At 39.0% G+C, this 13,964-nt stretch overlaps 1 protein-coding gene across 2 annotated transcripts in view; it reads right to left on the bottom strand.

Moving 5' to 3' along the window:
* The window catches only part of GRK4 (G protein-coupled receptor kinase 4), a 39,562-nt gene extending 26,142 nt beyond the window's left edge, over positions 1–13,420 (bottom strand). The window contains exons 1-4 of one of the 2 annotated variants that reach the window (XM_050895577.1): positions 13,366–13,417; positions 13,213–13,221; positions 2,918–3,004; positions 2,124–2,236 (exon numbers count right to left, since the gene is read on the bottom strand). In XM_050895577.1, coding sequence (XP_050751534.1) covers positions 2,124–2,236; positions 2,918–3,004; positions 13,213–13,221; positions 13,366–13,417 — 261 coding nt within the window. Of the gene's footprint in view, positions 1–2,123; positions 2,237–2,917; positions 3,005–13,212; positions 13,222–13,365 lie in introns of both variants that reach the window. The other variant, XM_050895576.1, reaches the window with a different exon arrangement.
* Positions 13,421–13,964: the final 544 nt, after the last annotated feature.

Here is a 13,964-nt window from a genome sequence, read left to right as displayed (position 1 = left end):
TTTGTTAACTCACAGAAGTGTTGCAATCCACACAACCTTATAGGTTGCATATTTCAAAACAATTCAAAATTTTCAGTTAGTGTAAAAACACAGTTACTTCTTAGAGACAACGTCACCTGAAAAATGACATCTGTAGAGCAAAGACACGCCTGCCTTACAGTCATGCCTAAGATTTTTTTCTCATGTGTGCTGCCAAAGATTCTGCTACTCCTTACCTAAGCTTCTAAGGATTAAAAATGTGTACAGAATTTGTAACTACTAATGGTACACCCACAGTTGTCAGTGGTCTCCCCATTGTGCAATGCTCATTAAAGGCTCTGGTTTATATTCAGTTCAGGATATTTACCTCCACTGTTCTAGATTTCCATTCAATCCATTCTATGTCTCCAACTGTCAAATTGCTCTCTGGAATTTGGTGCTAGAAGAGCTCCTAAGAGTCAAAAAAGTATGGTGAAATGCACCTGGGGAGTAAGCCTAATTGCACAGAGATTCATTGACAAATATAAGGCAATTCTACTTATTTGACACTAAAGTTCTTTTGTAGCTGATCAAGTGCCTCAGTTTATACTCCCATAAGGGGAAGGAAGATATGGTGAAGTGAGGGGCACAACAATAATCCCATGTACTTCCTTACACCCTGCAGCTTTCAGAGCCATCTTGCATTCTGATACTGTATTTTGGGACGCATGTAGGCAGCAGCACTACCCTACTTCTATCTTCTTTGGTCATTTGTTCGCTGAATATAAGAACAAAAACGGGTGGGATGAGGAAAACTGTTCTTTTGGCAGCAATCGACAAAGAATAAAAAGCTCTGAGCTATTATTCTCTCCTCTTAAGGACTGCTGTGTGCCTGCCTACTCTTCTCATTACTTTCCCCCTCCCCATGAAGGTTTTGTCTGAGGATTTTTTACAAAACATGGCTATGGGCACACTTCCTTCCTTCCCTCATTCTTTAGCGTTAGATACCAAGATGCAAATGTATCAAGACAAAACACTTCCTTTTCCCTTGGTCTCTAAAATCTTGTTTCTCTCCTTCCACAGGCGACTCCCTAAATTTCCATCTCCATTGTATTTTTTTTTTAATTAGCACATTCTGTCTAGCCTAGGGCTTCCATGCAAGTTGCAACATTTTCAAGTCTATGTTTACAACATTTTCAAGTCTGAGTATCATAAGCAATATTCATTGTATGCACATCCTTTTAGGCTCAAGAAGTCAAGCAGCATGACTTTCTAAAATTATTTCTCTATTCCCATCACACCCTTTTTTGTAGCTCTGACCATACCAAGATGGCAGAGATTTTATAGTAAATATTAAACATCTTCCTTAAGTAACAGAGCCAGAGTTTTTTGACATTCATCAAAAGTTACAGCTTTACAGTTGGCAAAGAGTAAATTGCACTGTATTTTCATGTATGCAGCATCAGTGAACAGATGTGTTTAGAGAAAATGAATATTTTATAAAATTGTTGTGTGTTAACCCTTGTAGGCAGCTAAGCCCCACACAGCCACTCGCTCACTCCCCCCCAATGATAATCAGAAGGGTAGAAGTGAGAAAATTTGTGGGTTGACATAAAGACAGTTTAATAGATAAAGGAAAGTTGCACGCACAAGCAAAGCAAAATAAGAAATTAATTCGCTTCTTCCCATCGGCAAGCAGATGTTTAGCCATTTCCAGGAAAGCAGGGCTTCATCATCATGCGTAACGGCTACTTGGCAAGACAAACACCATAACTCTAACTTCCCCCCTTCCTCCTTCTTTCCCCCAGCTTTTATTGCTGAACATGATGTCACATGGTATGGAATATCCCTTTGGCCAGTTGGGGTCAGCTGTCCTGGCTGTGTCCCCTCCCAGCTTCTTGTGCCCCTCCAGCCTACTCGCTGGTGGGGCAGCGTGAGAAACATAGAAGGCCTTGACGCTGTGTAATCACTGTTCAGCAATAACTAAAACATCCTTGTTATCAACACTGTTTTGGTCAAAAATCCAAAACATAGCACAGCATGAGCTACAATGAAGAAAATTAACTCTATCCCAGCCAAAACCAGCCCCAAAATCAAACTTTTTACAAACAAAAATGTATAAGCTATTGCCTACTGATATCCATCTCCAATTTCTCACTGCTTACCACTGCATCCAGAAATTCAATGCATCTTTTCAAATCTGGTCTGGAATCACAGAACTGTCTGAAAAGAAGTCTTCCTATTGGCTGTTTGTCACAAAGCTGGTTATAGTCTCTTTCTGAGAAAGAAATAATAAGTAAATATCTTTATTTATTTTTATCTTTTATCTTTGTCATAGCATGGTCCTTACTACCATTTGAGAATAGGTCAGAAAAACATCACTAAAACGTGAAGATTTTACATTAACATATTTAGCAAAGACATAAAAAACATGCAATGATCCCAAAGAATAGTGAAACACTCAGTTCCAGCCACATTTGTCTCTTATAGACTATCACATTTATTAAAAACACATTGAATGATATGGTTAAGTTTCATTTAGGTTGGGGGGTGGAAAGCAACAATACAGTGAAATAGCAATCCCAAAGCAAACAAGATTGTTTGGAAAGAAGGAATACAAGATAATAACAGAAAAGATTAAAAAATTATTACAAGACACTAAGAAAAAAGTGCAATATATTATTACGTCATTCAAATTACAACATGATTCCTTTTTCTAATTCATGGCTTTGTAAATTTATCCTTTAGGAACAGCTTCCTTTAACAAACAAGGAGCTGTGATACAGCTTTTATCTTCTCATAAATTTATCTTCTCAAATTCTCCATAACATTAAAAGTTTAATAGCTTTTTTTGCTAATTTGCATTCAGAAGCAAGACAGAATCCTTTCAGTTAACACCACCAAACTCTTACCCTTCCTTCTCAAAAAAATCAGACAGACCATTCTACAGGACACCTACCAATTGAGCATCTAATACCTTCACAATGACTAACAGGTGGCAACTTCAGCATCTCCTTCCATTTTTTACTACGCCCACTCCGTTTGCCTAGAAGAAAAATATGAGTAATGTAAAACACAATACTATGTCAGAATAAAATTAAACATAACATTAACAGCATAAAATTAGGTCACTTCTGCACAGATCTGTCAGACCGCTTTTCATGCCTAGAAAGAAACCCATCTACAACGATATCCAAACCAATAACAAACTTGATATAAAAGAACTTTTATATGAAACACTAAAAAATGCAAAAAGTCTTTTGCAAGACAGATATTTTGCATTTTGGCTGTGCATACAGAATATCTCTGCAAAGACAAGGCAAATATCTAGGTATTCTGAAAATTACAAACAAAACTGGAACATCAAAGAGAGAAGCCAAAAAAATTTGAGAATTATCTCTCAATCATAGTGAAGAATGGAAGACATTAAAGTTGAGTAACAAATACATAGAACAAAGTTCTTAAACACATTTTTGGATAATCAGGTTGTACATAAATATTCTCTTTTTTTTTTCAGGGCAGTAATAGTAATAAGAGTAGACCCCACTAATAAATGAGTGGGCATTGCTCAAATACACACCATTTATTCCAGACTATAGGAGGATACAGGATATCAGGAAGAACTTAGCTGTTGTAGAATTCAGATCTTTTCAGTCCGTCAGATTTCACAGCACTAGTATTAAACTGATTTAAAAAAACTACTACAGTATTTTTTCCATTGTTTCTCAAAAAATACATCTGTGCTCCATTTCCTATGTTAAATTGGAATTTTAGCACATTACTTTGACCTGAAGAAGCCAATTCCATTTACAGAAGATATGCATACTTATGAAAAAAGCAGAGAGATAGATACAGGAACATATATATATTTTTAATTGCAAAACATTTCAGCGGAAGAGTAATTTTTGTGCTGCAAAATATTTTAATAGAAGATTTTACTAAGTGATATGGCCAGATGCGTTTCCACATGACAGAACAGTAGCAAAACTGCACAGAAACTTTCTAACTGTACCAAAGCAGTACGTACCGTTAACCACAATGGGAGAGAAAGGAAGGGAGTTACCCTATGTAACCCGAATAGAAACCAAGCAGCAAACAGTACTCAACTCTTTCAGAATTAAATCATTAGGGAGAAAGGAACTAACATCTTCAGAATAATAAAATACGTATTTAAAAAAAAAAAGTCTTCACGCAAACATACAGCTTCTTGAACAGTTCCACCATTGCAGTCAGAGCAATTCCAGCTTAGTGTACCTTAGCTCATACCAAATTTACATGATCTTTGCTAACAGGAACAGTGACATCTCACTGTGCTGCTGCAACAAAACATTCTCAACTCTAGTATCACTAGAAAAATAAACAAATAAGGAATACAAAACCTTAAAAAGCTGGCCTGCAGAGATTCTTTGAACTGATACCTACTCTCTAAAAAACCTTCTGTACTTTATTTCCTAACGTTGCTTTTTAAGTCAGTCGCTTTCCAAAATATTTTAGAACACAGATATATTGAAATCTACTTCCCCTCTCATACTTCATGCAGTACCAGAACTAATCATGAAGCTGTAATTACCAGCATTATTAAAACAAACTCCAGCTATTTTAACAAAATATTTTTGATGTTTGATGGTCCACAGAAGTTACATTTCTTCTGTTAGAAACTGCTCAGAAAGACTCATTTGTGCATGACACAGTACAATTAGTATTGACCAAGAATGATAAACTGACCCAAATTCATACCACAATGCTGTTTGGAAAAAGTAAAACTGAACTGTGATATACACCAAGTATATCATCTTCTGAAGCACAGTCAAAGAAAAAAACCACCAAAAAACCCAAACCAAAAAAAGAGGATCAGTGGTGCATTATACTTCAAGTCGAACACAAGAAAGTCTGCTGTATTTTGCCCCAAATATTTGGCCAGTTACTTACGACGTGACCATTATGAACTTCATTTTACAAAGAGACCACATGCTAGAATGCAACTGAGTTCACCATCCTATAGAAGTCAATAAAGACTACATATAATTTATTAATGATACACAAGAATCAAGTGCTTAGGAGTATCAGCTAAATTAACATGCTCTCTCTTTTCTCTGAACTGACTGTTCTTATATTTACAGCAAATGCACAGAAAAAGTCTGTATGTCCCAATAATGTAAAGAGACTGCATGACCTACATCATTTACAGATAAATTAGCCATTTCTGGTAAAAGTTATGGGAAGAGGCCAATCTGTTTGTCATATTATTCCCTAATTGCAAAATCCTTTTCCATTTCTGAGGCAGTTTAAAAGAAGTATCAAATCAAATTATAATAGTTGTGGTTTGTAAGTGTCTTAATATTGATTTCAGAGCTTCTATTCTGGATCTCATTCTAAAATACTTCAGATAAAATTCTTCCAGAAAGACCAACAGCTTACTTTCCAACACAGCAGCAACAAAGGCATTAGGTTAATCTGCTTTATGGTTGACCTATGTGGTTCAGATGAATTACCACTTTTGCCTCTTTCAGATGTAATTGCCGGCTAGAACAATGTCCAACTTGAAGCGACTCATCTTTTACAAAGAGAAGGGTGGATGCACCAATACACCATTACAGTGAGGAAACACTGTAATTACATTTTCAGCTACATGAGAACCTTACCTTCTTCTCCTCCCCAAACTACTTCTTAGAGTTCAAATTTCAGCATTTACCTGTTTACATGTTTTCACTTCTTAAAAAGATACATACTAAATTCAGTTAGGTCATCACGTTAGAATATGGTATGGCAAAGATGTTTACATGTTTTCATTTTTCAACTTTTTTTTTTAAACTTCAGAGAAACATTTGAAAAACTTATGTAAGGCACGGTGGTTGGCTTATTCATCAGTAAAAACACAACTAGTTGCAAAAAAAGAAACTGCTGTGGCAAAACAAAGCAATCTGGTGTAGAAACAGATTTAGACAAATAAGAATATTTTTCAAGTCATCAGATGGACTTCCCACAGCCACAGTGATCTTTCTTTCAGACAGGATTTGTAGCATGACTCTCATTTCACTGAGCACAATGTTCAATGAACATTATTAGTCAGTCTTCCTTGAGACAGAAAACTTGGATTCTGTCCTATGGAATGAAAACAGTGAGAAGCATCATACTGTCTTTGGCTAATAAATGTACACAGACTATATGTGGTAAGATTCAGCGGCTACTACACTGACGCTGAGATACTGCCATTGAGTTGTTCAGGGACCTCCATGCTTCGGCTTTCCTGCCTGTAAAGGACAAGCAACGTATCTCTGTGGTTGAGAAGCACACAGCTATGTAGCAGTAGGGGTGTATGATTGCTACAACATCATTCTTGCAAATCCACAAACCAGATTGTCAGATACCACGTGAGAAATTCATACTAGACCACACCCAGACAAGCTCTGAAAGCATGAAACTGCAACAAGAAGATGACCTACAGCATGCCTTTAACTGTATAAATCAATCAATTGTTCAATGAAAAATGCAAAAGAATTGATGCAGAAGCTCTACATCATCTACACTGAGATGCATGAGAATAATCCAGGTACATACACTGTCTTACAATACAGCAGAGAAAGTTGCAGGCAAGTTTCCTAACAGATTTTAAACTCACATGAATTCAAATCTTCTCCTACTTACAGACACATTTTCCTTCAAACCACTCATGATAAGGATTAAAACCTTTCACTGAAAAATCAAAACATTCTTGTTTAACTATGGCCTTATGCTACAAAGACATTTCTAAACACTGCCCACTAAGTAACAAATTTTGATGGTATGCCCTTACTGTGCAAGATCCACCTTCAAGACACAAACCACTGTGGAATTAATACCTCGGGTCCTCCGATCAGAATGTTAACACTGAAGTACCTCTAACTTCAGGCTAGGAGACAAGTTCACATATACCATCACTTGAGGAAGGCTGTCATGCTTCCAGTTCTAGAGACAGCTCATACAGTACTGCTTTGTGGGGTCTCTGTAACCTTCTCCATTGTGCAGGTCAGATACATTTTTTGACATCTCAGTTCCTTGAAAAACAAGCCCGGTCACAGCTTAACAACTAGGTTTAACAGAGTGGCATCTCTTTTATATGGAGAAAGATTTTTCCCCAGAAGTATGATACATGTAATCTGGCTGGCTCTCAGCAAGTTTACCAGAATCACCTAGTGAAAATTCAGGTTTCAGCACAAGGTAGGCACCTAACTCTTCAGCATTATAAAGGCCAAGGCACTTCTGAACACAAACAGAAGCAACAATGCAAGGAGTTCAATAAATAAACACATAGAAGATACCTATAGATTACAGATTGTTATGGCATTTTTAAGATAATATTCCTCACACTCCTGGATTCAAGTGCTTAGAGTTGGACTTCAGCAAGGTAATGCTCAAGTCCTCTTGCTCATCTGACTGTTAGAGCAGTAACACTGTAAGCAGTTAAAAACCCCAGGTATCTACGTGAACATTTGTGCAGCTTGTTTATATGCACAATCATTTATTGTTCCCACAGCTATAACCACTTGAACAACTGGTTCTTCACATCAGCTCTATATACAATCCCAGTAATCATGTGCACATTTAAGAATGCTAGTGCATACATGCTGAACAGCTTCTGCACTTCTTCAGAAATTAGGTATGAAAGTCTTATATCAACTCCAGTAAATGTAACTAATCTGAACCAGAATTTATTAATCTGATCTTGCCATCAAACAATGTAACATCTGTGTATCCATTTCATTTTGATATGTCTATAACAACTTAACAAACAGGGTTTACTAGAGAAAAAAAACCAAACAGTAAGAAAACTGCAATTTTACAGACAACTCCTTGACAAACAAGGATTTTTTTATCATGATGGTACATCAAGACTGCAACAGATAGAAAAGAAGTAAAATTCCTTCAAGTAGATTGTGAAACCTCTAGTTATAATTGCCACGTTTGAAATAACCAAAGCAGCAGTGTGTACCAGTAACTAGACCTCTCATGTTGTGTTTATTTAGTAAATGTAATTATTTAGATTCCAACATGCCCACATGCATTCTTCTTACAGTTCATTAAATAAAGGACAAAAAGGCAGACATTGTGCATAATTCTGTACAAACACAGGAAGACATGTTTCCTGCCACAATGAGTTTACAGCAATTTAAAGCACAATGCAATAAGGGAGTGCAATAGAACATAGGAGGCAAATAAGGGAAGAACAGACAAAAATAACAGCAACTGCAAAAACTCACGGCACTCTCACGTTAAAATTCGTATTTGCTGCTGGTGAATGGACTTTCTGGGTATGAGTGTGCCTTGGTTTCCCACTTGTCCATACTCCTTAAATAATTACAGATTTTAGTTCAGTTCAATAGCCAAACTGCAGTGATCTGAGCAATCTCCTTAGAACCTTCTTCCTAGTTACAAATACACATGTTATAGGATATCTGCCTATGTATCCCCACCAATACCACACTGAATTATTACCTTATACTGCAAGCAAAAGTAGGATGTATTTCGCTTGCAGAACTATTCCAGTTGTTTTTAAACCTAGACAGATAAAACACACAATCTGAGTAGACTGCTTATTTTTTGTGAAAAGTGCTACAGTAATACAATTTCAATTCTGTAACAAGTATCTTTCAGGATTTGCTTAAGGCAAACTGTGATCACATTCTGTTACTGAAAGGTTCCTGCTAACTCCATCCTTGGGCTGCACCTAACAATTATCAAATCTGCAGGAGCTTGCTGATCCATCTGAAAACTAACTTTGGGAAGAAAACCCCAAACCCAAAACACCCAACAACATAGGAAAAAACCCACCACAACAACCCACACTCCCTAGATTGGTTCATGGATCCAACTGGAAACTATCTTACCCATTCTGCAACCACAGGCTAGAACCAATACAACCAAGAGCTTGGGGGAAAATTTGCTTGAGGCATGATCTTAATCTAGCCTAAATCAATCATGACATAGAGGATATTATATGCCTGACAGCAGACCCAATTCTCTTTCACAAACTGCTCCTGCCAGAGCAGTACAAATTAATTTTAAAGTGGATGCAAATGGACCAGGTATGTTTAAAATGTGCTCTTGGCATGGATCCTCAATTGGAGTAAACTGCCATTGACTTCAAAGGAACTACAGATCTACCCTTTGGACGTATTTTTGGAGACTATTACTTTAGGCAATGAAAAAAAGGAAGGCTTCTAAGCAGTTTAAAACATACAGTGATTAACTCCTTTCCTTCAAAACATCACAAACTACGTGTGGGATGCTGAAATGAATTTGGGGCTTACATATACTCAAAGGATTTAATGAGAGTGATTGAAATAACTGCAAAAAGCCAGAAGACAAATACAAAAAAAGAGAAAAGTGAATATAAAATAAAAATACATTTTTGTGAACTTTCAGATTTTTTTCAGAATAACCTAGTTTATATTTATTATTTGTCCCAATTTATGGGATAAATTCTTCAATGTCCTTCAAGAGATACTCATTTCAAAGATATTTCTGCTAGGAAAAAAATAATACAAAACTTATACTCTTATACAAAACTAGAAGTTATATTGCTGTACATTATTCTTTTACACATAAAAATCCCTGTGTATGAAAATCTGAGTAAGGAGATCGTGAAATTGCAAGCTTTTGCACCGTCTATCTCATAGTTCATACATCACTATCACTAAACACTTACCTGTTTTTCTATCTCAGTTGTGGCACTTCAGTGCTCATAAGATTAACTTTGAGCTTGCTTCATAATCTCTTGTTTTTCTACTGAGTCACTTGTGCTTGTTCCTCCATTGGGTTTACCTTAAGAGGAAGTTTTCCGTTTTTCTTTCTCACATACAGATTTCCCTCAAAAAGTAATGTATACACAAGAGGAAAGAGCTGGATTGGCACAGAAGGCCACTTATCCCAGGAAACTGGGACAGGGAATCCCAGAACACTTTGCACTACAGTTTTTACTCACAGGCAAATCCCTCCATGGACAGGTTAGCTCTCAGCACGAGCAGGTCAACTGGAAAAGCGTACGAGGAAAGAAAAACTCCCAATATAGCTCCTGACTCCTTAATCTTTCATCCATAAAGTACCATAGAGTACTTTGTGTCATCACAATATTTTCTAGTAGTAGGTACATACAAGAGTCATATATTATGAGCCATCACTAACACACAGGTGCAAAGAACAGGCATTTGATTATTTACAGTCGCATTAAAAGAAGATAAGGAATCCTCAAAGCTTTCCTTCTTCACATAAAGAAGTGTTGTAGTTGCTACAGAGATATTACAAGTCTTTATTGGAAAGAGACAGGCCTCTATTAAAATAATCTGTTTTATGAAAAGGTTTGAAAAACCCTCTTAGAGAATAGCATCATAAGACAAGATTTAGAGTTTTAAGGCTGGGGGGAAGCTGGTGTTTGCTCTGGCCTGAAAAACAGGACTAGTAAACTCTTATAAACCAATGTTATTGTTATGCAAATTGAATTAGAAGATTCACACCTCTAATGAAATAAATTAACAGTAAGACTATTAGTGAGAAGGTAAAATGTAGTTAGTCTAGAAATAGACAGTAATACCACTTTGTTTTTATTCTGTAGGAGAAGAAAGTAGCAGTAAAAGATGCATTTTGTTTAAGCACACTAGTTAGTTCCTGGCTCTCTAATTTACTTTCTACATATCAAATCAGATTTAAACAGTAGACATGAACCTAGCTGTTCCAGGTGTGCTAATTCTGCACACCTACAAATGTAAAACCCACGTGATGTTCATATCCTAACAATATTCATACCCAGAACTATTAGAGTACCTAAAATTAGAGGAAAATGATGAGTACAAATCTGGGATCATAATTTTGACTGTTAGGTCAGGTTTATGTGCTCAGGTCTGATTTGTTTAGACTTGGTGTTATTTACCAGGCATTTCTGAATTCTCATTAAGCCTCTGCCATACCCTTTCACTAGACGAGGACAAGTATGCAACATCCTAAATCCAGTCTCTGTGTTTGCAAAATGAAGATGACATATCTCTACAGTTAAAAGACTTTGTAAGATGCTTTCAAGGGTACAATCTTTTTCTACTCTCATCTTCATCATGAAGAAATCTCAAGTTAGACTGAGACTGACCGATGCAAGCCATAATTAAGCCTACACTAATTTCTTTCAACATGCCACTGAAAACTATAAAATAAGAGCACAGTAGTTTACATCTGATTTCTTTTGCTTTTACAACTGAAATATTTATCCAGGTCAACACCTTGTCTTATCCAGTCTTTAACACACTGAGGAATTGGAAAAAGGATTACTGATGTGGCTCAAGCCTATACATGAAAATAAGTGAAGCTGCTATTTTATACTAGCTTAGGATTTCGCCTTCTTCCATGAGAAATGGTAATTCTGCACTTTTCCATGCTATCCCACCTCTCCATACACTATACAGTGAGATAATAGGAATGTGGGAAGGAAAAGGTCAATTGTAAGTCTGCTCTTCTGTCCTAGTCGTGAGGCCCTTTTAGCAAAGAATATATTTCAGTAAAATATCTAGCTCACATAGTAACTTTGCGAATTCCATTCTCTTGAAGTCTACTGGCCACATAAGAATAGAGCTGGGACAGGGATTTTATGGAATAGTCCTGACAGATGGAGTAAACCAGACATTCCCAGACCAGCCAGAGCATGCAACAGACAGAAAATACTTTCATTTCAAGGAGCTTTTTGAAAAATGTGATGTAAAAAGTACCCCATGCACAGGAACTCAGACCTGAAAAGGTAAAAGACCTTCTACCAATTGATCAGCAGAGTTTTAGAGTTTCAAAGCCAGAAATCACATTTTTGTGCATGCTTACACAAAAGATCCCAGGCCAATTGAATGTACAAAAGAGTAACAGCTTATTACCATTACTTTTATAAGTTTCACATCAGATAGAACTGATCTTCTTCACATCAGCTGCTGTCAGACTTTCATTTAGTTCATTAAAATATCTTGTTTGGTCAGTTCCACCACTATAATTTATTTTAAACATAGTGAAATCTTAACTAAAGAGGCAACCTGACATTAAGCAGCCACTTAAAAGCCTTTCCAGATTACCACTCCACTCTTCGTGGTGAGGGTTTGGGCACAGTAAAGTTTTGAGCCAGATTCCACTTTCCCTTCGTTTCTCAGATCACTTCAATGCAAACTCCAAATTCAGGCAGCACCACCACAGACATGTTACCGTCAGTGAAACCAGCCAAAACATGTCCTCTAGTTTGAGGTGGTCTTTTCAGCTAAGGTTGGGAAATGGCCCAAAATTGTGATCACTGTTCTGGTTTTTAAACCTCACTTCAAAGTCAAAAAGCTGATTTTCCTCTCTTGCTGCTTAAGGCAAATTTAACTGGATACACATATGGCGTAAGTGCCAAACCCATTTAGAGTTGGAGGAACTTGCAAAACATACAGGGGTAGATTCTGTTGTTCTTACTCACTTTAAACAGCTCCAGCTAAACTAATGGGAGTTCTCAACACAATTAAGAAAAGTAGGATCCAATCCAAAAAGAATATGCACATTTCATAGTTGAAAAACATACTCTGCACTGAGTACAGTGGTAATCTGGGGAGGCTTTCAAGTGGCCATTTAATGGACAGTTATATACATGAAAAAGCAGTAGGACAATCTTATTTCAGGACTTTTTTTAAACAGCAACAACGTTCTAGAGTAAATTTCATTATCTATCCAAAATGTTTGTTAGTTGGGGGAGGAACCTTCAAGTCAAGATGTTCTGGGGAATCAAACTGTACGTATTAATCTAATGGAAAATACCACACTTTAATATTAGGTTAATACAAAATATTTGACTGCAAAATACAGGTAGCGTTCACCAGCTATGTTTTTCACAGGCAGGAATTTGAGCAAGATAGAGTGCAAGGTTCTTCCAGAGAAGATTTAGAATCATAGAATGATGTCACTTCGTCCTTTATATCCATACGCATATATATTTATAAATAAACCGAGAACTACAGATTAACGATCTTCTTAAAACATCCGGTAAAAACACCGTTCAAATCAAGAGCCCGAAGGGGGAAGGAGGAAAGGGTTTTTTTCAGAAGCAAGCCACAAGCCAGTAACTCCAAATTCATCCCGCGGGAGGAGCAGGGCAGGTGCCTCAGCGCACTGCCCGGGACTCACCGCCCGCCCCGGTGCGGCGGGGAGAGCTCCTGCCACCACCCCTGAGGGGGTCCACGCCCCGCCCGGACCCCCCCTGCCCGGCAGCCTCTCCTCCCTCCCCACCCTCTCCTCCTCCATCACTTCCTCTCCCCCCTCCTCGCTGGCCCCTTTCCCCCTCACCTCAGACCCTCTTCCTCCCCCTCGGTACGTCCCCAGCCCGCCCCGCCTCGCCCTCTCGCTTCTCCTCCCCCCGCCGCCTCGTCCCGCGGCTCTCACCCTCCCGGGCTTTCAGCAGCACCGTGTTGGCCACGATGTTCTCGATTTCCATGGTCGGGGGCTCCTTCCCCTCAGGGCAGCCGGAGTGGAGGCCGCCCCTACTGCCTCCTTCGCCCCCTCCTCCAGCCCCGCCACCGCCGCGACGCCAAGCCTCCGCTCATCCGGCCCCGCAGGACCTCAGCGCTGCGCTCGCCTCTTCCCCATCACCCGCTGCTCGCCCCGGCACCGGCCTCCCCCTCCCCGAGGGCGGAGGCAAGGAGCAGGCAGCAACCGCCCGCCCCGACCATGGCTCTACCGCCCTCCTCCGCCCGCCTCAGCCAGCTCCGCCTCTGGGCTCCTGTGCCACCTCCCCCTCCCTATTCCCCGGGACTACAACTCCCAGCAGGCCTCGCGCCGCAGCGCTCGCGTCTCCCCGGCACACGCCGCGCTCTGCCTGCTGGGATATGTAGTGCGTGAAACCTTTCCCGGCCTACCCCCCGGCTCGTCCCGCAGCGGGAGGGGAGAAGAGCGGCAAATCTCGCGATAGTTGGGTGAAGCTCTCGCGAGAGGTGCGAGGCTGCCGATGCGCGTGTAGTAGCGCCGGGGCACACCGGTTTCGG

This window comes from Gymnogyps californianus, chromosome 4, assembly GCF_018139145.2.
Source record: "Gymnogyps californianus isolate 813 chromosome 4, ASM1813914v2, whole genome shotgun sequence".
Lineage (NCBI taxonomy): Eukaryota > Metazoa > Chordata > Aves > Accipitriformes > Cathartidae > Gymnogyps > Gymnogyps californianus.
The sequence above is the reverse complement of the archived record's forward strand: the minus strand, read 5'-3'. Positions and strand labels throughout refer to the sequence as shown.